The following is a 27,214-nucleotide window of genomic DNA, read 5'->3' as shown; positions in this document are numbered from 1 at the left end:
AGAAGTTACCAATAAAAAATATGAACATGATCTGAAAGGAAATAAACTAGCAGGAATAGACTAATAATGAAATAAGAAATACTAGGCATGTTCAGGGTATACCGCCTTAACTTGAGACTAAAGTTAAGGACATGGGCCGGCCCCCTGGCCTAGTGGTTAAGTTTGGCGTGCTCCACTTCAGCAGCCCGGGTTTGGTTCCCAGGCATGGACCTACACCACTCATCAGCAGCCATGCTGTGGCAGCAACCCACATACAAAATAGAGGAAGACCGGCACAGATGTTAGCTCAGAGTGAATCTTTCTCAGCAAAAAAATTACAAAAATAAAATAAAGGTAAGGACAGTGAGCAACCACAATGCCTTGCCGTTATAAACTGTTGCTTCACATCACTGTCAAGTCCAAATACTAGGTCTTTCTACTGGTCTAATCTATTTTATATGCACAAACATAAATACATGGATATATATTTTTAGTAAGAATCACCTTATATGCCATTCTAAAATGTTTTATGTAGACTTTATAGAGGCATCAAAAGAAAATCTCTTATTTACTCTTGACTTTCTATAAAAAATAAATTTAAGAAAACTGACTCACTTTTCTTTCACAACTAAGAAATAACCTTCTACCCCCAATCAAGGTTCTAAGTAAGCTTTCTTTATGTTTTTCAGGTTTTCAGATCTGAAAAATTACTAAATATCAAAATTACCAACTATCCACATGTAACATTGACCTAATAATTTTGTCCTTTGACGTTAACTCATTAACACCATTTTCAGGAGATCTTCCATATAGCTTATCCAAAATATTCGATGTGACAAGCAATGGAATACCCCAGAACTCTGTAACAGTATAATCACATTAGACTATAATCATTTATTTTTCTTCTTAGAGTAAAAGGTCAATTAATCATGTTACAAATGGATGTTCTAGTAACCGATTTTCTGGTTTACTAAGAGTTAAAAAAGAATTTCTTGTATATCAATTACTACTAAAACTTATTTCTAAATTGTACTATTTCCCTTTAGCCAGAAATGCTGGACAAATTAGTACTTCAGGATAGAGATGACTGTAATGCCTTAGTCACCATCCTGAACCACCTCACTCAGGGCTCAATGCTCTACAGAGACAACAAGGTTAAGGGTTTAGCTAACCTGTGTCCTGACAACCTGGAGGAAGGGGCTTTTGATTTTCAAATTTTGCCAACATATGCTCATTTAATTGTGCTAATAAAAATAAAATGTAGAAAATATTCTGATTGCATTCGATTAATCAGGGTTTTGCTGTTCATTTAGTATTTATGGGGGGGTGATTTAAATGCACCCCAATATAGATTATAATCACATGTAACACAGACTTTTTTTTATACCTACACCTATCAACTTAAGGACTTGGAGCTAAAATCTTCAGTGACAGATGGCTATTTTGAAATTTTAGAAGCTTTTTTTCTTTTAATTTTACAAGAGCTCTTTTCTTCCCCTTTCTACTCTTACCCTGCTACATGGTATGTTGTCCAATTACACTAACTCAAAATTAAAACTATTTTGAAAATATTACAACATCCCTCTTAATTTTTAAATAACTGGACTCCCTCTGAGAGGAAGAAAAACAAAATTTGGGAATAGCTACTTTTTTTTTTTTTGTGAGGAAGATCAGCCCTGAGCTAACATCCGTGCTAATCCTCCTCTTTTTGCTGAGGAAGACCAGCCCTGAGCTAACATCTATTGCCAATCCTCCTCCTTTTTTCCCCCAAAGCCCCAGTAGATAGTTGTATGTCATAGTTGCACATCCTTCTAGTTGCTGTATGTGGGACGTGGCCTCAGCATGACTGGAGAAGCGGTGCGTCGGTGCGCGCCCGGGATCCGAACCCAGGCCGCCAGCAGCTGAGCGCGCGCACTTAACCGCTAAGCCAGGGGCCGGCCCTGGAAGAGCTACTTTCTAAACGAATTCTAATGGCCACATTTTTGGTTTTTGATGATTTCTCTTCCTAGGATTTCCCTTCATGGATGACTACTTTATTTAGAAAGGTGTTTTTTACACTTTCTTTTTTTTTTTTTTTTTTTATTTTATTTTATTTTATTTATTTATTTTTCCCCCAAAGCCCCAGCAGATAGCTGTATGTCATAGTTGCACATTCCTCTAGTTGCTGTATGTGGGACGCGGTCTCAGCATGGCCGGAGAAGCAGCGCGTCTGTGCATGCCCGGGATCGGAACCCAGGCCGCCTGCATCGGAGCGCACGCACTTAACCGCTAAGCCACGGGGCCGGCCCTACACTTTCTTATGTAATAAATATGTCCATTGGGAGTAATCACAGGAAAATCTGGCAAATCTTTGTTGCAAAGATGCATTGTAATAAACAATGGATTTTTTTTTTTTTTTTTGGCTGAGGAATATCCACCCTGAGCTAACATCTGTTGCCAATCTTCCTCTATTTTATATGTGGGTCACTGCCACAGCATGGCTGCTGATGAGTGGTGTAGGTCCAAGCCTGAGAACCAAACCTGGGCCGCAGAAGCAGAGCATGCTGAACTCAACCACGAGACCACAGGGCCAGTCCATAGTGGATTTTTTTGTTCAGTGGAATATGACAAAGGATACACAGCTGAATATACAATGAGAAAATTGGAATAATTAACCCCTAAGTTGGTAGTATAAACAGAAAAATTAAACAGAATTGTTCATCTTTCTCCTACTACATCAAACTAGTAGTTCTGATATTATCAAGTTAACAAGGTAGGGTGTCTCAAAATTAACTTTTTTTATAATTAACTGATACATTTCTATTACTAATTCATCAATGCATGAATATTACAGCATAAAGAGGGTCCTGATAGAGGTCTCTGTATTTCTACTATGACTCTAATTTTAGTTTATTTTGGCAGGATCTTCTAGGATTTTTTTTTTTTTTTAAGATTTTATTTATTTATTTTTTCCCCCCAAAGCCCCAGTAGATAGTTGTATGTCATAGCTGCACATCCTTCTAGTTGCTGTATGTGGGACTTGGCCTCAGGATGGCCAGAGAAGTGGTGCCTTGGTGCGCGCCTGGGATCCGAACCCGGGCCAACAGCATTGGAGCTCGCGCACTTAACCGCCAAGCCACGGGGCCGGCCCGAGGATCTTCTAAATACAAACCATATGAGTTAACTGTAAGAAATTTTGTTTTGCTAAGACTTGGTACTAGCATAGAAAGAAATACTAATAAAATTACGTATAACCACTCTGTGCCTCCTCATTAGTAAAGTGGGGATAATGATTCCTACCTCATGGAACTCTGCTGCACTAACTCAGCAAGTCATGTACCAAACTTAGAACTGTGTCCAGCACATAGCAAGAACTCAGTAAACATTAGCTATTAAGTATTTTAACCCAAATATGATGTGTTTTTATCTGTAATTTATGAAACAGATTAGGTAGTAAAACTGCAAACCTAATTTATATTAGAAGATCAAATACAATTTCTTTGAAAAATGCTCCAATCCAATATTTTCAAAATTATTTTAGGGAAAAAAATGACATCACATTTATAAATAATAAGGGCACTAAAGTGAGTCTACAGGGCAAAATGCTATGTGGAAGTGCCCAAAATGATCTCTATCCTTAACACTTCATTTTGGTTGCAAACATTTAGTAATGATTTGACCACATATTTGTAAATAACGATCAAAATACTATTGGCCACAAAATAAACAAGATCTAGTGACAGTTTAATATGATATTTTTAAACTAAAGAGTCATTCATTTGGGCCGGCCCATGGCTTAGCGGTTGGGTGCTCGCGTTCCACTACTAGCGGCCCGGGGTTCGGATCCTGGGCACACACCGACGCACCGCTACTCCGGCCATGCTGAGGCCACGACCCACATACAGCAACTAGAAGGATGTGCAACTATGACATACAACTATCTACTGGGGCTTTGGGGCAAAAAAAAAAAAAGGAGGAGGATTGGCAATAGATGTTAGCTCAGAGCCGGTCTTCCTCAGCAAAAAGAGGAGGATTAGTACGGATGTTTGCTCAGGGCTGATCTTCCTCACACACACACACACACACACACACACACACACAAAGAGTCATTCATTTCAACTATAACGATAGTTGAGGATGAAAACAAAACAAGAGCCTTCTAGAGTCCATTAGACCTGTGCTAAAGCAAAACCTAATAAACAGCATACATAACCTCTAAACAATAGAGAAATTGTTCTCTTAATACTGTTACTCTATCATTTCCCTTTTTAGTTTACTTCTGAAGATCATCAACCCACAACAATAAAAATTACAATTACCAACAAACCTCTCTCCTATCTCCATTGTTCACTAGTTCCATCAAAGGCATACCTACATATTTTCAATAAAGTTTTTAAAAATTCAAAGCTAAGATTTTTTTCATTACTCTCCAAAATTACAATGGCCAAGTGCAATATCCTCCAACTTGGACCTATAAACTAATGACATGCACTCAAATAAGAATATGATTGTAGGCGCCAAATAAACCAGGAGAAACACCTTCTCATTCAATTACAATATAAACTCCAGAGAAAACAAAGCTAAAAAGGTTTACCAATACCAACACAAGAGAGCAAAATAGGTAACCAGATAACTAATCCACTTCTCCTTCATTCCTAAAGTGGAATCCTTAGTCTGAAAAATTTCAGATTACTTTTAAATCCCCTTCGATTAAGAAAGATACCCCCGCGCTCCCAAGCACATCTCAGCAGCCACAGCGTCAAGCATAACAAACACTGACGAAGATGAGGATGATACTAGAGAGGTTACACAATCTCACTGCTTCAGATCGGGGGGCGTGTCCCCCAAGGTTTTCTCCTCCCTTCTACTGGAACGACAACAGGAGCTCCACAAGGAAAATTCAACCACGCAACTTGCAGGGCCCCCACATATGGGGAACAGAGAGAAAAGGAGGAAAATGTGAGGTTTTGAAAGGTGCAGAGGATAAATCGGCTGGGAGCTGCGTTTGCAGCGGGCGCACGACGGGGGTCGGAGGAGCCGGGTGGCAGCCTCGGCCAACCCTGGGGGACAGAGGAAAGCAGCACCAACTACCCGTCCACCCACTCGGCCCTGCCCCTTCCAGCCCACCCTCCCGGGCGACCCGAGACACACATGGTGGGCATCGGAAAGTGCAAACCACTGGGGAAGGCCGTCGGGTTCTGAGGCTCCCAGGGTCTAGGGGATGAGGAAAGAATCTTCTGTACCCGTTGTTCTCCGCACAGCAGCAGCTCCGGGTAACTGAACTCCACGCAGCTCTCGTCGGTGGGATCCTTGAGCACCAGCTCCAGGCGCACCGTCTCCCTCGGCGGCCTCTGCTGCGGCTCGGCCCGGGAAGCCGACTCCCGCGGCGGGGGCGGCTGCAAGTGCAGCTGCGGGAGTGGCGGCGGCGGCGGCTCCGGCCGCGGGGGCTCGCGCTGCAGCGACATGGGCGGCTCGGCGCGGCTGACCTCGCGCGGGGGGAGCGGCTTCTCCCGCGGCGGGGGCTGCGCGTCCGACCGGGGGGCAGCCTCCCGCGGGGCCGGCTGCTCCGCCCGGGCCGGCTCGCGGTAAGGCTGCGGCTCCAGCCGGGGGGGCTCGCGAGGGTACTCGGGCTCGCGTTCGGCCCCCGGGTACTCGGGCTCGCGCCGCCTCACCGGTGACAGGCTAATAAACGCTACTCTGCGCGGCTCCGCCATCCCCACTGTTCTGGCCCTCTGCCTTCGCTCGAGCCGGCGCTCGGTTCTACGCCGAGTTGTTTGCCTGCCCGCCCTTCCTTTTGCTCTCCGTCGCTTTTCTTCCCTCCACCACTCTCAGCCGTCTCCGCCGACGCCACCGTGAGTGCGGACCGTGCCCCCTTCCCCGCCACTATGTCCTGATGAGCTCCACCGCCATCGCCAGGGTCGCCGCAGCCGCCATGTTGGATCCCCCACATAAATAGAAGCAGGCCGCTGAGCGGGCGCATGCGCAGACAAGAGACGCTCGCGTCCACCGTCGTGGCTGTGGCTCAGTTTTCCTCTTTTCCTCCCAACAGTCTGGAGACCAGGCAGGTCAGCGGAAGTGACGTCATGGCAGAACCGGTTTCCTTGGAAACGGAGACGCTGTCTGCGCCCTTCCTAAAAGGGCGGGGTCTGGGGTTTCCTGAGAAGCTTCCTATTCGCGCCCGGAAACCGGAGGCGCGAATGGGGCTCGTCCAAGGGAGAGGGTCGGGATGTGGCCGGGACTGACCGAGTCATGGCGCCGGGTCCCGGCTGGCGCGAGCTTTCCGCTTTCGGCCCTAGAGAGTTGGGGTTGTCAACTGATTATTCAAGGCGGATACGGTGAAAGGGTAGAGGGCCGCGCGGACCGGCCGCTGTGCCTGCCTGCCCAGCGCCCCCGCAGCCCGAAGTATCGAGGGAAGAAAGGAAATGGCTAACTCCAGCCGGACTCGCCCTCGGCTCCGCGGAGCGCAACACTGACTCCCACAGGCCTCCCTTTCCCAGACCGACTCCTGTTTGTCTCGCCCGGCCGCGGTGGGGCTTGTGTGTGGCCTGGTCGTAAAATGCGCAATAACGTTTTGCAGTTGGGAAATTAAACAAGCAGATGGCCCGTTCTGGGCTCGTTCATAAACCCTTAGCTGTTGAAATTAGTGATAGAAAACGTCTCAGGAGGGAGTGGTGGTGTTTCAGGGGATGTGCTTTCCGAAAGTAGAATGCTAAATGACCCATTTCGGGGTGGAGGAGGAGCATTGATTGAGAAAGCCTTGTAGGCACACCTTGCAGACAACTAATTGGAATTCATTTTAAAAGAGTGAGAATTACTATCCATTTTAATCCATTCAATAGAAAGCAACTTTGAGGGCTCGCCCTCCACATCCTGAAAGGAATCCACGCCTCCTGTTGATTCCATTAACCGGATTAACAATGTTAACACCTATTGATGACTCTGGTTGAGTCAGTGTGACGTCAGACAAATTATGAGTAGGTTCAGTTTTTTGCTCTCCTATTACTTTCCCTATTTGTATAAAGATGGTGATGGAATCGATGGTTCAAGAGGTCCCTCCGAGCTCTAAGTTGCTATTATTTTTCCTTGGCACTGTGTTTTACCCCCATTATCTTCTTTCCCATTGCTGCTATTCTGATTCCGCATTAGGATCTCATTTCTGTATTGTTTTAATAGTACTTAAGTGACCGCTCTATCCTCAGTCTCTATTCCTGCTAGTCTTGCAAAGGGGCTGTATTAATGCTTCTAAAACAGTGGTGTTTTTTTGTATCATTCCTGTCCTACCTGCACGTTACCTACGATGTTAAATTCTATACTTAACTCATATTCAAATATTCTCCACAGTTTAGATCAAACAGCAGACTGGTGGTCTGTAGACCAAATAGTTCTGCAGGTGTGTTACTCATCCAACATTATCTTCTGCTAACTTCTAACGCATTGAGTATTTTTCCAACTTTTTGATCCATGACCCACAGTAAGAAATAGATTTTACATTCTAACCCAGTATACACACACACACAAACACACATATCTGAAATACAAGTTTCACAATACTTCCTTATTGTGTAGCATAAAGAACAAAGTTAATATAAACACATTTTAGAATACAATGTAGAAACAAACCTTAACATAAATAGTACAGAAGCATATTAGTAAAGATTTTATTTAATGCCATGGAAGTCCTTACTTGTTCATGGGTTTTATTCCAGTCCAGAAGGCATGAGGACAATGCTACATCACATCTGGTCTACTACTGAGCCTGATCTTTTCCTTTATTTTTAAATGGGTCAAAATTGAAAATCCTAGTTCATATATACGGGTATTGTGAATAGCAATAATGTGAATCCACTTTCTTCTTAGCAATAAATTCTTTAATCTTAATCTAACATGATAAATTCATGTATTGCAATCATTTTTCTGTGTAAATGAAGTACCAAGCCACAATAATTTATTCTCTTCATAGAACATCATGTTTAATCCAATTATTTAACGTTTTGAAGACCAAATGAATCTTATATACAATTGTTTTTGTTTAATGTTTCAAATTATCTTATGTGTTTAGTAGTTTTTAACAATTTTTTGTATCTCTACTATGTTTCCTGATCATATTTGTTGTTCCATCACTTGCAATTCCATTATAAATTGTATAGTTTAATTTTTATTGAACTAAATGCTATTTTCTAATTCTGAAAATATTTTTCTCCATACAGACAATAACTCCTCTATATAATTGTTTTGCTACATATATCTGGCATAGAAGTGTTTTCCTTAAGAGTATTTTAGGGACTTATGGACAAGTTGATTGTGCTGTATTTTCAAATGTCCTTTTAATTTTGAAGGTATTAAGCTTTCATTTGCAGGAAATTCGTTGTATTTTTCTTCTTAGAATGAGATGTAAAGTCAATGTTTTCTGATGAGAGGAACGTTTTTCTCAGTATTTTCACTATTTATGCTTCCACATCCAGCGCTAAACTTGAACATGCTCCTGTATTTTTCAATTTATTATTTCTTTTTCTTCTAATAATAAAGCAACTTCTTTGAGAACAATTTATGCCAATTTGATTAATAAATTATAGTACACACACACAACATACTTGATGACACACCCTATCTCAAAAACATACTTAAAGTTCTTCATTGGAACTCAGTTGAAAATTCTGGGTTTTCTATCAGCAAATAAAATTCTCTTGTACTTCACTTGATAAATCACAAGTAGTTGTGATAATGTAAATTTAGGCAGTACAATGTTGTCTGTCCAACAAATTAACCCAGGAATTCCAATGCGATACCAATGTGTGTATCACCCCTCCCTCCCCGACTCTAGCCTGGGATAAGGATTAGTGCGGTGCCCTCTGATATTTTCTATTAAATTAAATTCTGTTGTAGTCTATTTCATTTTTTTTAAATGCTGCTTGTGGGCCGGCCTGGTGGCGTAAGCGGTTAAGTGCTCCGCTGCGGCCGCCCGAGGTTCGCCAGTTCGGATCTCGGGGGCGCACCAACACACTGCTTGTCAATCCGTGCTGTGGGGGCGTCCCCTATAAAGTGGAGGAAGATGGGCATGGATGGTAGCCCAGGGCCAGTCTTCCTCAGCAAAAAGAGGAGGATTGGCAGATGTTAGCTCAGGGCTGATCTTCCTCAAAAAAAATAAAATAAAAAATAAATAAAATGCTGCTTGTGACCCTCAAAATTGATTTCACAATCCTCTAAGTGGTTATGATCACCAATTTGAAATGAACAGCCACTTTAGCAGTTAGAAAGTGAATAGGTGAGGAAAAATTAATTTTGTTGCTCTGGGGACTTTTTAGGGGTAGAGCATGTCTACCCGTTATGCATTTCCTTTAGAATTTGGAAAATCCTAAATACTTTTATTGAGTAGTGAGGGCCTTTGAGGAGGCTGGGAAGAGGTCAAAATCAATGCAAAGTGAGAATGTCTTTGTCTAAGATATTAGATTATCTAAGATATCTAAGACGTTAGTGTTATCTAAGTGGAGTGCTATAAGATCAGGCACTGTTTTCGTTTCTGTTATATATAAAATGTCCTGTGAGATTAAGCTACTCATAACTTTTTCATCAATAATTACTATCTAAAAGATCTTCAGCACAGCAATTTTGATAATTTTATGAACTCTCAAATCTCATGTTGAAGATCAACGTTCCAGGGTGTGGTAATCTTGCACCTTGGAGAAGTGTACTTACAGAAAAGGGGCAAATCAGGGCCGGCCCACTAGCCTGGTGGTTAAGTTCGGTGTACTCCACTTTGGCAGCCCAGGTTCAGTTCCCGGGTGTGGACCTACACCACTCGTTGGTGGCCATGTTGTGGCAGTGTCCCACATACAAAACAGAGGAAGATTGATACAGATGTTAGCTCAGGGCGAATCTTCCTCAGCAAAAAAAAAATAAGCAAAGGGGCAAATTAACCTCACTCCTTAGTGCCTTCTCCAATAGTGTTGTATCCTAGAGGCAGAAAGCAGGATTGTCCCCAAATCCCTGTCTCCCATCTTCCCCAAAATGAATTTAGCAATAAGGTAAGATGGTTGCCCTCTGGGGTTAAACAATAGGAAAAACTGAATTGGCAATAGCAGAGATAAACAGAATCAACGTAAATAGTTAGAAAGGCCCACCGTCCAATGTTATGTCGGTCCTTCTACGTCAGTCCTCTCTGAGGAAGGCACATTTGAGTTAAGACCAGAATGTCTGGGGAAGATTCAAAGGAAGAGTATTACAGAGAAGGAAAAGCGAGTGCAAGTCTGCAGAGAGAGCGAGCTTGGTGAGGTGGAAGAGAGGTCAGAGTGGTGGGAGCACAGTGTGCAAGTTGGGGAGCGATGTAAGAGACAAATCCAAGAGGGAAGAGGGGCCGGCTCACAGAATGGCACAAGGAGCTGGGATTTTGTTATAAATGAAACCAGAGCCATTGGAAAATTTTAAGTAGGTGAGTAATATGATCTTGGAAGAAAAGCATTTCAAGAAAGTGGGAGTGTCAACTAACTGTTGAACACTACCAAATCTAGTAAGACGAGGACAGGGAGATTATGCCTGCATTTGGCAAAATGGAGATTATTGGTGACCTTGATGAGCTTTTTTGTTTGTTTGTTTTAATTTTCAATTCAGGCAAAGAATGTTGATTTACTCAAACTCTAGCTTGTGGCACATTATCATCATTGGTCTATGCAAGGCCCTTCTCAATCTCTCTCTCTGAAATTTCTCTTGATTATTATTACTCAGCTCCAATGACAGAAATTGTAAAGCTTAACTTTTTGTTCATATGTGATCTTGTAAATATGTGTATTATTTTATATGCATATATTTTTGTAGGGAAACATTTGCCCTGAGCTAACATCTGTTGCCAATCTTCCTCTCTCTTTTTCCCTCCCCAAAACCCCAGAGCATGGTTGTATATCATAGTTGTAAGTCCTTCTAGTTCTTCTGTGTGAGCCGCCACCACAGCATGGCTACTAATAGATGAGCGGTGTAGTTCTGTGCCCAGGAACCGAGCCTGACCTGCCAAAGCGGAGCATGCTGAACTTTAACCACTAGGCTATCAGGGCTAGCTCCAAATGCAGGTACTCTAACCCAGCTTTTCCACTTCTATGAATTTATCCAAGAGCTATAATATTTTGTATGTATGTGTTCTCTCTTCCCCCCACCACCTTGATTCATTAGATAAAGGTTCATCTATTTTTTTTTCAGGAATCAGATCCTTCACTTACTTATCAGTTGTACCATTTTTCTAGTTTTAAATTCATTAACTTCAGAGTTTTTAAATTTTTGTTTGTTGAGTCCTTATGTTTATTTCAATGTTCCTTTTATTACTTCTTTTTTGTTTTTTGGTGAGGAGGACTAGCCCTGAGCTACATCCATGCCAATCCTCCCCTTTTTTCTTGAGGAAGACTGGCCCTGGGCTACCATCCGTGCCCATCCTCCTCCACTTTATATGGGACGCTGCCACAGGGTGGTTTAGCAGGCAGTGCGTCGGTGTGTGCCCGTGATCCGAACTGGTGAACCCTGGGCTGCCGCAGCGGAGCACATGCACTTAACCGCTGTGCCACCAGGCCTGCCCCTATTACTTCTTGATAAGATAGCTTAAGTAGCTCGTTTTTATTTTTCCAGTCTATTAATATAAGGATTCAAGACCTTACCCTGTCCGCTGAGCTTTATTGCTAATCCCGTTTGGATACAGTCTGGATTTTTCTCTTTTACTCAAAAGTTAAGAGTGAGGTTTTTTTCTAGGTTTTTGTTTGCTATTTGTTTGGGGGTTTTTTTGGTTGGTTGGTTAGTTGGGGTTTTCTTTTCCTTTTTTTAAAAAAAATGTTTAGGCGGCAGGGTTCTTAGTTTTCTGGTTTTATTATTAACTTCTGCTTTTATGATATTGTGATTAGAAAATATCTGCTTTGGTTCTGTTTTTGAGACTTCTGCTTACTAACTCTGTGACTTTGGTGTAAGTGACTTCAGCATTCCCCCGTCTTAATCATTTTTAAGTGTGCAGTTCAGTAGTGTTAAGTATCTTATCTTCATATTGTTGTGAAAGGGGTCTCCAGAACTTTTGCATCTTGGAGAACTAAAACTCTATACCCATTAAACAATTCTGGGGCCGGCCCCATGGCGTAGCAGTTAAGTGCTCGTGCTCTGCTGCTGGCGGCTGGGGTTTGGATCCTGGGCGCGCACCGACGCACAGCTTGTCAGGCCATGCTGTGGCGGTGTCCCACATAAAGTGGAGGAAGATGGGCACAGATGTTAGCTCAGGGCCAGTCTTCCACAGCAAAAAAAGAGGAGGATTGGCGTGGATGTTAGCTTAGGACTGATCTTCCTCACAAAAAAAAAAAAAATTAACAATTCCCTTTTCCCAACCCTCTCTCTAGCCCCTGGTAACTACCATTTTACTTTCTGCTGCTATGCATTTTTTTTTTAATTTTTTGTTTATTGCAGTAACATTGGTTTATAACATTGTATATCTGCTGCTATGCATTTGACTGCTTTAGATACTTCAAATATGTGGAATCATACAGTATGGAAGCTCAATGAAGTTGCAACAATTTGTCTTTTTAAGTATTCCAACCGTACCTTGCATGAAAGTCTCACTCTAGGCAGATATAGCAACGTTCTAGAGCAGGAGTCAACAAAACTTTTCTGGAAAGGGCCAGATAGTAAATATTTTAGGCTTTGCAGGCCAAGAGGCAAAATTGAGAGTATTATGTAGCTACTTCACGACAAGAGAAAAAACAAATTTCCGCAAATTTCTTATTGATGAAATTAAAAGATAATAATAACTGACTACAATTTTTTGCAATACAGGTCTACTAATGAGAAGAATAGAATCCTTCTAAAGTGGGAGAGGCAGACATTATGAATCTCCTGACATCCTACAGTAGGGAGCACACACCACCACCTAAGAAGCATGAAGTAACTAAACTTGTATCTACTCAGTCTTTAGATCTAACTATCAGTTTAAAGGCAATTTGACTGATATAGGAACAAGTTCAACAATGCTACGAGGAAGCAATCTACCAGATTCAGAATGTGGGACATTCCATAACACAAATGACCCAAGTTTCTCCCAAATCAATGGCTTGGGGAAAAGTGGGGAGGGGATGTCTATTAAAAAAACAAGTGTAAGGCATATAACAGCTTCGTGCAATACTGGACTTAGTTTGTTTGGATCCTAATTCTAGTAAACCATTTTGGGGACAATTGGGGAAATTTGAATAAGGACTGGGTATTAGTTGATATGAAGGAATTATTAATTTTGTTAAGTATAAACTGAAGATCTCTTTGGTTTTAAAAAATATTTTAAAATTATTTTAATGGTCTTTTTCTGGTAATGTAAGTACCGTGTTCATTGTGGAAAAATTGGAAAATAGAGAAAGAAAATAAGGATATGAAGTACAGTTACCTAATTTCATCATTTGAAGATAATCATGGCTTACATTTAGGAGTATTTCTTTTAGTCATAAATTTAGATGTTTTTGTTTTGTTTTACCTCAGATACACAGGATTGGGTTGGTCATAATTTTTAGTTCAAGCTGCACGCTCACCATTGTTCCTCTTTTATTTAACTTTTTATAATTTATTTTTAATAGTATATTTATTTATAGTTTATTTCTTTAAGGCATAAACTCCTGTGGCTCACCACTCAGCATGAAAATTAGAACCTTGACAATAACTGACCTATCTGTGTGGTCTCCCCTCCACCCCCACCCCTCCCCCACTCCTGGTAACCACCATCCGGACTTCTTTGTTCGTCATCCTCCTGCTTCCCTTTTGATTGTATATTTATATTTGAGTTGTCTGTACCTTATAAAAAGTTACTGCAGTAAGCAATATATTGCTAGTATTCATTCATGTTGTTGCAGAAGGCTGTAGTTCATTTATTTTGTATAATATTCCATTGTGACTTTACCAGTTTATTTATCCACTCTCCTGTCCATTGTTACTTGGATTGTTTCCAGGATTCTCCTGGGGACAGTGCTGCGAGGACCATTATTGTACCTATCTCCTGGTGTACATGTACAGGAGTATCTCTTGGGCATATACCTGCGTGGAATTGTCGAGTCATAGTATGAAACTGCAAGTTTACAAATAAGTCCATACTGTTTTTCAAAGAACAAATTAACCTCTATATGAAAATAGATAAAGAGTAGAAACAATTAAAGAGTAAACATCTATAAATATTACTCATGGCTTCATTTATGCTCTTATCATCTGACATAATTGTTTACTTATTCTCTACCCAGTTAAATTCTATACTTCAAGTTTCAGCTTAAGATTCACTTCCCCCATGTAGCCTTTTCTATTTAACCTATTCAATAATGTTTTTCCCTGTGAATTTCCTCAGTAAACGTGGAAGCTATACTATCCCATCATTTCAGTACTTTTATAGTACCTTGCAATTATTCTTTAGATCACTGTTACCTACATTTTCATCCTAAAATACACTTGTACTTTTTAAAACTTGAATAACGTGTCTTAGCACCCACCATATTAATAACTATTCCTCAGTCAAAAACTGGCAAGGGAGAGTATCATTGTATGTTTATAGAGGAAATTAAAAATAGAAGGGCAAGTGTAATTATTTAACTATATGCAATAGGAAAGACCTGACAAGTTTAGAGAAGCAATAAGACTCCCTCGAAATTTTTGTTAAGCATATAGTTTTATCTAATTTATAGTGCAGAAAACCTAATTCAGAATCCTGTGAACAATCAGAGATCACTGAGAACCTAGTTTTTTCTTCCCCGTAGGGAGTTCAGTCACACAGATGGACTGTGAATTTTGTATCTGGTTGTGTTTCACCCTTTGCTTTGGTGGGTAGGAAGCTTGAAGGTGAATTTCTGGCCCACCTTTAGTAATTCTGGTACGTGAATGAACTTTACTCTTGGCTTCCTTTACTCTTAAATGCCTTCTATCTACTCATATTTTGTTATATATATTTTGTTAATTTATCTCAAATCTTTTCCGAAACACAGTGGGATATAAGTAAATGACCAAATAAATACACAAATACATGAATGAATATACAAAAAATATGATGAATCAAATCAGATAAAATGCATCCATAGTTTATGTTACAGATGCTGAAATCTGTGCTTCCCATTGTCCTCTCACCTAAGGTTCACCTGGCAGGGTACTTATTCCCTGTATCTGAAGTTTGTAAACTTGTGTTGCCCTGAGAGGGGCAGCCTGAGTGGTGGACCTGCTGTGTCTGCTTCCTTGCCCCCTGCTTTGCCCCGACCACCAGGGCAGTCCCTAGTTGTATTTGGCATCTGGATTTTATTTAAAGAAAGGGTTCTGATGCAAAAACAAGTGCAAACTTTTCTCTGCACTACACACTCACCACACACACATCAGCTGACTGTATCCATCCAGTGCTCTACTGTGTGCTCTCTTATATTCTTCACACACTCCTACAGTCCAGAGTGAAGGGAGGTTACAGGCACATCATCGGGTGTCTAGCTCTGCTTGAGAGCATCTCTAAATAGGCAGAATACTTTTTTGAACATTATCATAATATATGTATAAACTTTAGAATAGAAATATTTTATAGGATGAAGAAGAGAGATGACTTCATCTAAGTCATATTAAGAGAGTCCTAAATATAGGTACTAGTAAATCGCTAATTCATTTTTGCCATTAGAAAGCAGGTGTAACTATTGGGATATAATACCCACTTGCTTGCAACTTTTTAAGTCTACCAAGCCATAAAGGAGGAAAGCAGCCCTCTGGCTTCTGTGTACTTGGATGTATGTTGCATGTGCTGCACACACGGCAGAAGCCTGGGCATCTTGCTAGCTGCTGAGTTTCAGGATCCATTCTGATTGCTTCTCCCAAAAGAGGCAGGAGGTATCCCATTTACACAGATACAAACATTCCCACTGCCTTATTTTATCTCTCAATATTTTGTTCCTAATGTCAAAGCTCAGGAAGATCAGTCCTGAGCTAACATCTGATGCCAATCCTCCTCTTTTTTGCTGAGAAAGATTGGCCCTGGGCTAACATCCGTGCCCATCTTCCTCTACTTTATATGGGACGCCACCACAGCATGGCTTGACAAGCGGTGTGTCGGTGCGTGCCCAGGATTTGAACCTGCGTACCCTTGGGCCGAGGAAGCGGAATGCGTGCACTTAACCCCTGTGCCACCGCGCTGGCCCCTATATGTTTATTTATTCAGTCAACAAGCCTATGTGTGAGGCATTGTACTACACACTCGTCGTACAACTTCTGGAATGGGCTGTAACTCAGCCAAGACCCAAACCTAATACGACTGAGCAGCAACCATGAGCCTTAGCAGACAGGGCTTCTTAGGGCCTATCTACTTTCCTCTCTGATAAAGAGCAACTTGTGGAGCTCAAAACTTTGTTTTTTCCCCTTCACTCTGGGATCAGAAAAGAAAGGGGAGAAGGCACATGACACACCCAGGACCCACACTCACCACACTCAGCAGAATATCATAATAAGAACCAAATAATAAACTTTAATTTGAATATATTACAGTAGAACATAATAATTCTTTTGAAGTATAAAAATAATTTAAAAATTTTTTCCATTTGCTACAGCCTATAAATAGTACATTGATGCTACAAACCGTACACATTACACTACAGTCCTAAGCCTGGACTGTCCTCTCTCCTATATCATCACATGTAAGAAAAACAGCCGTGCAACACTACTCTGCAATCTTGAGACTGTGCCAAGACATTTCAGAAGTAGCTATCCTTAATAACAGAATTGGATGGTATCTCTCTTAAACTAGTCTTTATGTTTTTTTACTCAATTCTATAGATTAAAAACTTTAAAAAAAATTAATCTAAAATTCTGGGAATTGCTATTTTGGGAATATCTGTTTTTTCCCAAAAGACAGGAAAATGGCAGGGAGAAGCTAGCGTGTTAAATTCAACAAAAGCTCATTTAAAAGTAAATCACCATCAATGGAAAAGCTTTTCGAGTATAAGAAATTTGAAAATAATAGCTATTAACTGGAAGACAAATTTCATTGCCAAAAGCCACTAAGGAGTTCCACCTGTCTTTTTCCACTATTATGTCTCCTAATATTTTAAGTGAGGTAAGTAAGAATCACAAAGATTCTAAAAATTGTAGCAGGTTCTGCCCAGATCTGACCCACCTAGTATCTTAGATGTTGAGAAACAATTATTGAAAAAGTAGGAACAACATAAAAGGAAACAGAGAAACTTTAGCATATGAAAAATGATGCAACTTTGTTTTCTAAAATTCAGTTATTCAGGCCAGTTTATTTTGATTTGCGCTCTGAATTGATCAGACCTGGGTCTAAGATAAAAGACAGGAAAACTGGCCATCTTCCTGAGCGGAGCTGAAAGAAGCCCTTGCAACCGTCCACAAGGAAAGGCCATCTGCTGTGGCTGTGTTCTCCTTTGCTGCGCTGACTCCTGCCCCGTTCCCAGCTCCATTCGGCACAACTTCCCCATCCACAGTGGATGTTGGGGGTCTAGGTGGAACAACTGATGCTGGGCTTACAGGAATTCTTGTCTTTAGTGCTTCAAGGAATTATGACTTTTTTCAGTTCTCATGCTGGATAGGGATGGCTCTGCACTATCTACACGTGTAATACTGGGTACCTTAGACTAACAGAAAAAAATTATATGGTGTAGAAACAAAGGTACTCTAGTACATAAAAACACGTATGTTTATTTCCTGAAAATAGGTTGTGAGCCTAAAAGTGCTCAGTTGTATAATAGGTTCATGATGCGAGAGCTCAGAAACATGAAGCTGGAACATGACTTAGGACAGAGAATCCAGCCATTAGGAGGTCCCTCAAAGGGCTCCACACAATCCATGTCTATTATCATTACATTAATAAATGGCCACAATGCATATATATAATCTTTGTAGCCCTACTTTCAAAATTGATGTTTATTCAGCAAGATACATGAAGAAAAAACCTAAGTTGTTTTGCTAACTAAAAGATAATGAAGACGTGACTAATGAGATTTGTATACTTTGTTTCCTGAATACCTTTAAATGTACCACACAGACTTTTTTCATAGTACTGACTTTTTAAACAACTGCAATACTCATGTTACTCCACTGTAACATGGTGTTATCATCAAGAATTCAATTACTGAAAGAGTAATCCCATAAGTCTATTATCTATTAATGACTGGACAGTCTGATAAAGGATCTCACTGCCATTCTTAGAATCACATGGCTATTTATAACCTCTGCTCTCCCAAGATTCTAATCTTTATAATCTCTGCATCAAGATTCAATGATGCAATACAAAACTCTATGGAATTCCCCAGTAAAATGGGATAATGTACATGGATGGCTAAAATTAAGATGACAGAATGATGGTGACTCTTGAGTATTAAAGGCATTTGTTATTGCAGCTAGGAGAAAATGCTGTGGAATGCTAATATAAAAAAAATGTTATGCCATTCTCCTTCAAGTCAGTCAATTACATAAGAGGACTCGGAGTATTTTTGGAAAAAAGGCACCAGACAAGTCCAAAGTCTTATTGCTAGTCAGATCTTACCAGAGCCACAGCACAGACTACGCCTCTTAGTTCAACCAGGAGGCTAGGTCTAAGCAAGCCAGTCACTATCTTGAGGCTCGAAGGGCAAGGAAGGAAATGTCAATAAAACAGAGCCCTGCATCCTACATTCAACTTGAGCAAGATGATTTCCAAGTTTATGTCAAAGTGCTGACTGTTCCTGAGGACTCTGGAGCGACTTTAGACAGGCACTCTGTTTTCCTTGGCCCATTTCTTCATAATGCGGATGATGTACTCCACTTGGGTGTTACCAGTGCTTCTCAGTAAATGGAGCACTTCTCGAAGGGTCTCTCTGAGGAAGAGATTTGAAAGGACAAAGTGTTTCAGCAAAGAATGCAAATTAATAAGTAAAAGAAACTTGTAAGTGTTCTTCATATACTTCTTGTAGGGCATTTTTGGTAATAGACTCTTTCACTGTGTATTCATAAACGAATTACAAACTTCCTAGCCTTCTACTCTTATGGTGGCATAGTAAAATGGAAATTCTGTGAAATCCTTCTCACCAACCCAAGTTTTCCTTGTTTACTTACACTATCTGTATACATGCTATTAAACTTTTTTGTCCTAATATGACATAAATATTTCCATTTCTATGCTTATTCGGCATGACAGAGTAGAAAGAGGGTATATCAAGGAGCTGGGTTCAAAGGGTACGTTCAGATTCTAGCTCCATACTAACAAGTCACTTAACTTGTCTGAGTCCCAGATTTCTCCTGTTTAAGGTGGTAATCACCTTAAACTGGGTGTCACTGCCATATTTGTAAAATTTTACAAAGCCAGAGGAATGGATGATTTCTTCAAGAAAAATAATATATTGGGCCGGCCCCGTGGCTTAGCAGTTAAGTGCATGCGCTCCGCTACTGGCGGCCCAGGTTCGGATCCCAGGCACGCACCGATGCACCGCTTCTCCGACCATGCTGAGGCTGCATCCCACATACAGCAACGAGAAGGATGTGCAACTATGACATACAACTATCTACTGGGGCTTTGGGGGCCAAAAAAAAAAAGGAGGAGGATTGGCAATAGATGTTAGCTCAGAGCCGGTCTTCCTTAGCAAAAACAGGAGGATTAGCATGGATGTTAGCTCAGAGCTGATCTTCCTCACAAAAAAAAAAAAGAAAGAAAGAAAAAAATAATAATATATTAATAAATACAGAAGACAAGAAAGTTAAGAACCAAGATTTGGCAAATGCCCAGTATTTATGTTTTAAGTCATTTAAATTTAATTAAAATTAAAATTCATGTTTTAAGTAATGCATACCAAAAGTTCCCTATTACCTTATCACATCTATAGGTGACTGCTTATTGATCCTCTTCCCTAAGAGTTCCCTGATATTTTCTGCTTTTTTCCCTCAAACATCTTCTTTTACCTAAGCAAATTCTTTTGAACTTTTATTTAGGACTGGAAGTAGATACAAGGCAGGAAGTAATTTTGTTTTTTTTTGTGAGGAGATCAGCCCTGTGCTAACATCTGCCAATCCTCCTCGTTTTTTGCTGAGGAAGACAGGCCCTGGGCTAACATCCGTGCCCATCTTCCTCTACTTTATATGGGACGCCACCACAGCATAGCTTGCCAAGCAATGCATCGGTGCACGCCCGGGATCCAAACTGGTGAACCCCGGGCCGCCGCAGCAGAGCACACGCACTTAACCGCTGGTGCCACTGGGCCGGCCCCCGGGAAGTAATTTTTGATAGATTATTTACTTATAAAATAATCACATCTCCTACTCATACATCAGTAACGAATACATTCCATGAAGTTATGTTTTGAAAACTGAATTTAGTTTTAAGTATTTTAATTTTTGTTACAAATGGAGCTATATGCCACTTAATTTTGATCTAAGTCTCAGTATTTCCTAGAATATGAGAGCACAAAAGAAAAAAGAAAGAATTATCGACCACACCCACTCCATTCCTAATTCTTTGAGGCCTAAACTGAAACATACAAGAAAAAGCCAACAGGCAAAAACGTAGAAGAGATTGAAAAAGACTTTGTTTATGAAAATGGCAGTTCATATTGCAGCTAAATATGTATCTTGCTCTTATATTTGACAGCTGTAGTATACTCAATGTCCCCAGTATGTATGATTTAGAATGATCTGATTCTAAAAAATTAAAAATTTTTGGAGGAAAAAGGTCAGATAGAAATATAAAACATCTTAAACTTTTATTTATCATTCTAAAACATCATTATAATTTTGAGTTTTCAGAAGATGTCATCCAAGAAAACAATTCTTTCACCCACAAACCAGCAAATGAAGAAGTAGTGTTCTTGTCTGTCTACTTACTTGGGTTCTCTCCCAGCTAAGATCATTTGGAAAATGCCCACACAGGCACCTCTCTTGCCTTCCCAATATTCAGGGTTGGGATCCAGTCTCTCTAAGACATCGAATGCTTTGGCTGAATAGTAAAACTGGCCCATCTGAAAAAAAGAAAGTGTTGTGGTAATACTTGTAGTTAAAAGGTTGCACCGAATGAAACTAAATGTAAAGATACCATGAAATAGAACTGTATGAAACAAGTGCACGGGTAATGACTACATTTTCAGTTAGCAAATTAGATACATTTCAATTCCTTATTAAAACAAGAAGGAAAATCATAGTTTGGGTACACGGGTTCAATTTAAATCAGCCTGCCTTCATTCAGTTTTCAATAATATAACATTTTTTTCTACACATAGTCAAGTTTTGCTATAATCGACACATTTGTCATTTCTTCTAATTGTAGTCTAATCTTTAGGATAAACTCAGATGACTATGATTTGAACTGGGCATTTTTCATGTTTCCGCAATACATTCTGTAGATGACTACCATCATTCATTTTAAGCTAATTCGATCATATTCAACCCAAGAGGATGGTGCTTCTGTGACCCTGTTCCTAAATTCTGACTGCATAGATGTATACTGACCACTACTCTAAACACCAAATCTTTTAAGCATTTAATTCATTTTGACAGACCTCTTTCTCAAATATACTATACATTTCCTTGGCCTCATAGGACATGCTGAATACCATTAAATTTTGCTTAGATGAGTTTTCTTGACTGGCACTCATAAATGTACATTTACCAATTTCACTGAAGGCTTCAAACTGCTAGGCAATCCTCCTTACTCACTGTGGTTTAGTTACCTCTCCAATCCTGTAAACTGTTGTTCTAAACTTTTGCCACTTTCTTTCTTTTTTTTTTTTTTTTGTGAGGAAGATCAGCCCTGAGCTAACATCCATGCCAATCCTCCTCTTTTTGCTGCGGAAGACTGGCCCTGAGCTAACATCTATTGCCAATCCTCCTCCTTTTTTTCCCCCTTTTTCTCCCCAAAGCCCCAGTAGATAGTTGTATGTCATAGTTGCACATCCTTCTAGTTGCTGTATGTGGGACGCCGCCTCAATATGGCCGGACAAGCGGTGCATTGGTGCACGCCGGATCTGAACCCAGGCCGCCAGTAGCAGAGCGCGCACACTTAACCACTAAGCCACGGGGCCGGCCCCGCCAATTTCTTTAAGATCTCTATCACATTCTTAACATTTTTCTATACTTCATAGAGAAAATACAACTTTCCTCCCTTCAGTTCAAATCATACTTATACCTTCATTCATCCTTCCCTCTTTTCTGCCTATCTCACAGGAAGAAGTGTTCTTATTCCTTTTTAAGGTTAATCCTTCTTCCTAAGTTCTCTTAAAATTTGTGAGTGCGTATGTGAAATAACACACATATAGAATGGTGCATGAAACATAAATGTGCAGTTTAATGACTTATAGCCATACCTCGTTTTATTGTGCTTTGCTTCATTTCACTTCACAGATACTGTGTTTTTTACAAATTGAAAGTCTGTGGCAACCCTGCATTGAGCAACTCTATTGGCGCCATTTTTCCAACAACATTTGCTCACTTCGTGTCTCTGTGTCACATTCTGGTAATTTTTGCAATATTTCAAACTTTTTTCATTATTATTATATTTGTTATGGTGACTGTGATCAGTGATCTTTGATGTTACTATTGTAATTGTTTTGGGGCACCAGGAACCGCGCCCATATAAGACAGCGAACTTAATAAATGTGTGTGTTCTGACTGCTCCACTAACTGGCCGTCCCCCGTCTCTCTCCCTCTCCTCAGGCTTTCCTATTCCAAGACACAACAATATCGAAGTTAAGCCAATTAATAACCCTACGATGCCCTCTAAATGTTCACAGGAAGAGTCACACGTCTCTCACTTTAAATCAAAAGCTAGAAATGACTAAGCTTAGTGAGGGAGTCATGTCGAAAAGCTGACATAGGCTGAAAGCTAGGCCTCTTGCACCAAACACTTAGCAAAGCTGTGAATACAAAGGAAAAGTTCTTGAAGGAAATTAAAAATGCTACTCCAGTGGACACATGAATGATAAGAAAGGGAAACAGCCTTAATGCTGATATAGAGAAAGTTTTAGTGGATAGAAGATCAAACCAGCCATAACATTCCCTTAAGCCAAAGCCTAATCCAGAGCAAGGCCCTAACTCTCTTCAATTCTGTGAAGGCTGAGAAAGGTGAGGAAGCTGCAGAAGAAAAGTATGAAGCTAGCAAAGGTTGGTTCATGAGGTTTAAGGAAAGAAGCCATCTCCATAACATAAAAGTGCAAACTGAAGCAGCAAGTACTGATGTAGAAGCTGCAGCAACTCATCCAGAAGATCTAGCTAAGACAATTCATGAAGGTGGCTACACTAAACAGCAGATTTTCAATGTAGACAAAACAGTCTTATATTGGGAGAAGATGCCATCTAAGACTTTCATAGCTAGACAGAAGTCAGTGCCTGGCTTTGAAGCTTCAAAGGACAGGCTGACTCTCTTGTTAGGAGCCAATGCAGCTGGTGAGTTTAAGTTGAAGCCAACGTTCATTTACCATTCCGAAAATCCCAGGGCCCTTAAGAATTATACTAAGTCTACTCTGCTTGTACTCTATAAATGGAATAATAAAGCCTGGATGACAGCACATCTGTTTACAACATGGGTTACTGAATATTTTAAGCCCACTGTTGAGACTTACTGCTCAGAAAAAAAGATTTCTTTCAAAATATTACTGTTCACTGACAATGCACCTGGTCGCCCAAGAGCTCTGATGGAGATGTATGACATTAATGTTATTTTCATGCCTGCTAACACAATATCCATTCTGCAGCCCATGGATCAAGGAGTAATTTTGACTTTCAAGTCTTATTATTTAAGAAATACATTTTGTAAAGCTATAGCTGCCATAGATAGTGATTCCTCTGATGGATCTGGGCCAAGTAAACTGAAAACCTTCTGGAAAGGATTCACCATCCTAGATGCCATTAAGAAAATTCGTGGGGCTGGCCCGGTGGTGCAAGCAGTTAAGTGCGTGCGCTCCACTGTGGTGGCCCGGGGTTCACCGGCTCGGATCCCGGGCATGCACCGACGCACCACTTGTCAGGCCATGCGGTGGCGGCGCCCCATATAAAGTGGAGGAAGATGGGCATGCGTGTTAGCCCAGGGCCAGTCTTCCTCAGCAAAAAAAGAGGAGGATTGGCAGATGTTAGCTCAGGGCCGATCTTCCTCACACAAAAAATAAATAAATAAATAAGAAAATTCGTGATTCATCGGAAGAGGGCAAAATACCAACATTAACAGGAGTTTGGAAGAAGTTGATTCCAACCCTCGTGGATGACTTTGAAGGGTTCAAGACTTCAGTGGAGGAAGTAACTGCAGATGTGGTAGAAACAGCAAGAGAGGAGCCGGCCCGTGGCATAGCAGTTAAGTGCCCACGCTCCGCTGCTGGTGGCCCCGGGTTCGGATCCCGGGTGCGCACCGACACACCGCTTGCCAGGCCATGCTGTGGCGGCGTCCCATATAAAGTGGAGGAAGATGGGCACGGATGTTAGCTCAGGGCCAGTCTTCCTCAGCAGAAAGAGGAGGATTGGCATGGATGTTAGCTCAGGGCTGATCTTCCTCACAAAAAAAAAAAAAAGAAAGAAAGAAACAGCAAGAGAACTAGAATTAGAAGCGGAGCCTGAAGATGTCACTGAATTGCTGCAATCTCATGATAAAACTTTAACAGATGAGGAGTTGCTTCTTATTGATGGCAAAGAAAGCAGTTTCTTGAGATGGAATCTACTCCTGGTGAAGATGCTGTGAAGATTGTTGAAATGACGACAAAGGATTTAGAATATTAGATAAACTTAGTTGATAAAGCAGAGGCAGGGTTTGAGAGGACTGACTCCAAGTTTGAAAGAAGTTCTACTGTGGGTAAAATGCTATCAAGCAGCATCGCATGCCACAGAGAAATCATTTGTGAACGGAAGAGTCAATAGATGCTGCAGACTTCATTGTTGTCTTATTTTAAGAAGTTGCCACAGCCACCTCAGCCTTCAGCAACCACCGCCCTGATCAGTCAGCAGCCACTGACATCGCGGCAAGACCCTCCACCAGCAAAAAGATTACCACCCGCTGAAGGCTCAGATGATGGTTAGCATTTTTTAGCAATAAAGAATTCTTTAATTAAGGTATGTACATTGTTTTTTTAGACACAATGCTACTGCATATTTAACAGACTACAGTATAGTGCAAACATAACTTTTATATGCACTGGGAAACCAAAAAATTCATGTGACTCGCTTCATTGTGATATTTTCTTTATTGCAATGGTCTAGAACTGAACCCACAATTTCTCAGCGGTATGCCTGTATAACGTGAATACAAGTGTAAGCACCACCCAGGTCAAGAAACAAAACATCAACAGCAAAACAGAAGCTCTCTCTGTGTCACTTCTAGACTAGAACCCTCTCCTTCCCTCCAGAAGTAGCTACTAATCGAACTTTTATGGTCATCAGTTCTTTGACTTTTTTTTATCACCTGTGTATACATCTTTAGACAATATAATTGAGTTTTGCCTCTCAGAACTTTATCTATATGAAGTAATACTGTAAATACTCTTTTGTGTCTTGCATATGTTTTTAAGCTTCATCTATATTGCTGGATATAGCTCTACTTGGTTCCTTTTTTAAAAACTTTTTATTTTGATATTATATAGACTTACAGGAAGTTACAAAGATAGTACAGAGAAATCCCATGTACCTCTAACCCAATTTCCCCCGTTTACAGCTTATGTAACTATAGTACAATATCAAAACCAGGAAACAGACATCGCTACGACGTGTATGTATAGTTGTCACTTTATCAAATGCGTAGGTTCATATAACCACCACCTCTATCAAGATAAAGAACTATTCCATCAGCACAAAGCTGTGCTGCCCCTTTATAGTCACATACACTCCCCTCCCTGCTCACTGTCCCTAACCTCTGGCAATCACTAATTTGTTCTACATGTCTAAATTTTGTCATTTCAAGCTTGTTATATATATGAAATCAAACAATATGGGACTCGTTAAGATTGGCTTTTTTCACTCAGCATAATATCCTTGTTATTCTTTGTTAACCTAAGCTATTGCATGTATCAATAGTGCGCTCTTGTTGTATAACCCTGAAAATGCAGGAGGGTCCTCCACCCAAAGTTTGGTTTGGAATTCGAGAATGATGATGGCACACACACACCAAGAGGGTATGAAAAGGTTTCTTATATAATTGAGGTCTCTGGGGAGAGTAGGGCAGGCCTCTCAAGCAGGTTGAAAACAGCCTGAGAGAACATGAAAAGGAGACTGGGTTTTTACTGTGGTTAGGAGGTGGGGTCAGGGTGAGGGCACCTGAGCACGGGCAGGGGCTTGTGTAGTTTGAATCACCCAATGGCGCCAGAAAAGGGAGTACCCAGGCTTTCTTATCATTTTGTCCAGATGTGGGCACAAGGGGAAGAGGGAGGGGTGAGGCTTAAAAGCTGTCATCAGTCAAACTTCAAAAAAGGGAATCAGGCTTGTCATCACAGTTCCTTTTTATTACCGAGTAGTATTCCATGCCAAACCACAGTTTGTTTAACCATTCTCCTGCTGAAGGACACTTGGATTGCTTCCAGTTTTGGGCTATTACAAATAAAGCAGCTATTGACATTTGTGAATAGGTATTTGTACGGATACAGGTTTTCATTTCTCTGGGATAAATGCCAGGAGTGTGATTGCTGGGCTGTAGGTAAGTGTATATTTGTTTGCTCAAGAAACTGCCTAACTATTTCATGGTATATCTTCTTCCATCCTGTTACTTTCAACCTACCTATATTGTTATATTTGAAGGGAGCTTCTTACAGAGAGCACATAGTTAGTTGGGTCATGGTTTTTTATCCACTCTGTCAATATCTGTCTTTTAACTGGTGTATTTAGACTATTTACATTTAATGCAATTATTGATATGTTAGGACTTAACTCTGCCATTTTTCCCTATTTGTCCTTTCTGTTTTTCCTGGACAAGGACATCTCACAGATGTCTCTGCAGTTCGCAGCTGGAGAAGGACATGACTGTGCAATCTTCACAGAGGGAGGACAAGCCTACGAGTGACCTCTCTAGTCTTTGCCATACGTATCATTTTCCTGCTTTTTCTGTATTGTGATAAATCTTAGCCATTAGTATAACTTTATGTTGAGTGGCATGAGTTCTTCCAGAGAATCACTGAACTAGTGGGTGGTCGTGGGACCACTGAGACACTAGGTAACGCCAAACTGTTTTTCAAGGTTGTTATCTTCCTTTGATCTTAACCCCATCCTCTGCTCTTCTCCTTTAGGGTCTTACTCCATCAAAAATGCTTCCACTCTCTTGAATCTTTAATCTTCCTGTTCAGTGGCTCCTTTTCCTCTGCCTAAAGACACACTC

The 27,214-nt window shown here is 40.7% G+C and overlaps 2 protein-coding genes across 3 annotated transcripts in view; both read right to left on the bottom strand.

Annotated features, from left to right (window-relative positions):
• UBN2 (ubinuclein 2) overlaps positions 1-5,953 on the bottom strand; it is a 75,187-nt gene extending 69,234 nt beyond the window's left edge. For both annotated transcript variants that reach the window (XM_058531093.1, XM_058531101.1), the window contains exon 1: positions 5,202-5,953. In XM_058531093.1, coding sequence (XP_058387076.1) covers positions 5,202-5,672 — 471 coding nt within the window. In that variant the 5' untranslated portion in view covers positions 5,673-5,953. The remainder of the gene's footprint in view (positions 1-5,201) is intronic.
• Positions 5,954-16,406: 10,453 nt separating this feature from the next.
• Positions 16,407-27,214, bottom strand: part of IFT56 (intraflagellar transport 56) — a 48,437-nt gene continuing 37,629 nt past the window's right edge. The window contains exons 17-18 of the mRNA XM_058531079.1: positions 20,764-20,897; positions 16,407-18,767 (exon numbers count right to left, since the gene is read on the bottom strand). Coding sequence (XP_058387062.1) covers positions 18,656-18,767; positions 20,764-20,897 — 246 coding nt within the window. The 3' untranslated portion in view covers positions 16,407-18,655. The remainder of the gene's footprint in view (positions 18,768-20,763; positions 20,898-27,214) is intronic.

The sequence above is a fragment of the Diceros bicornis genome, chromosome 3 (assembly GCF_020826845.1).
Source record: "Diceros bicornis minor isolate mBicDic1 chromosome 3, mDicBic1.mat.cur, whole genome shotgun sequence".
NCBI lineage: Eukaryota > Metazoa > Chordata > Mammalia > Perissodactyla > Rhinocerotidae > Diceros > Diceros bicornis.
This window is presented reverse-complemented; position numbering and strand designations above follow the sequence as displayed.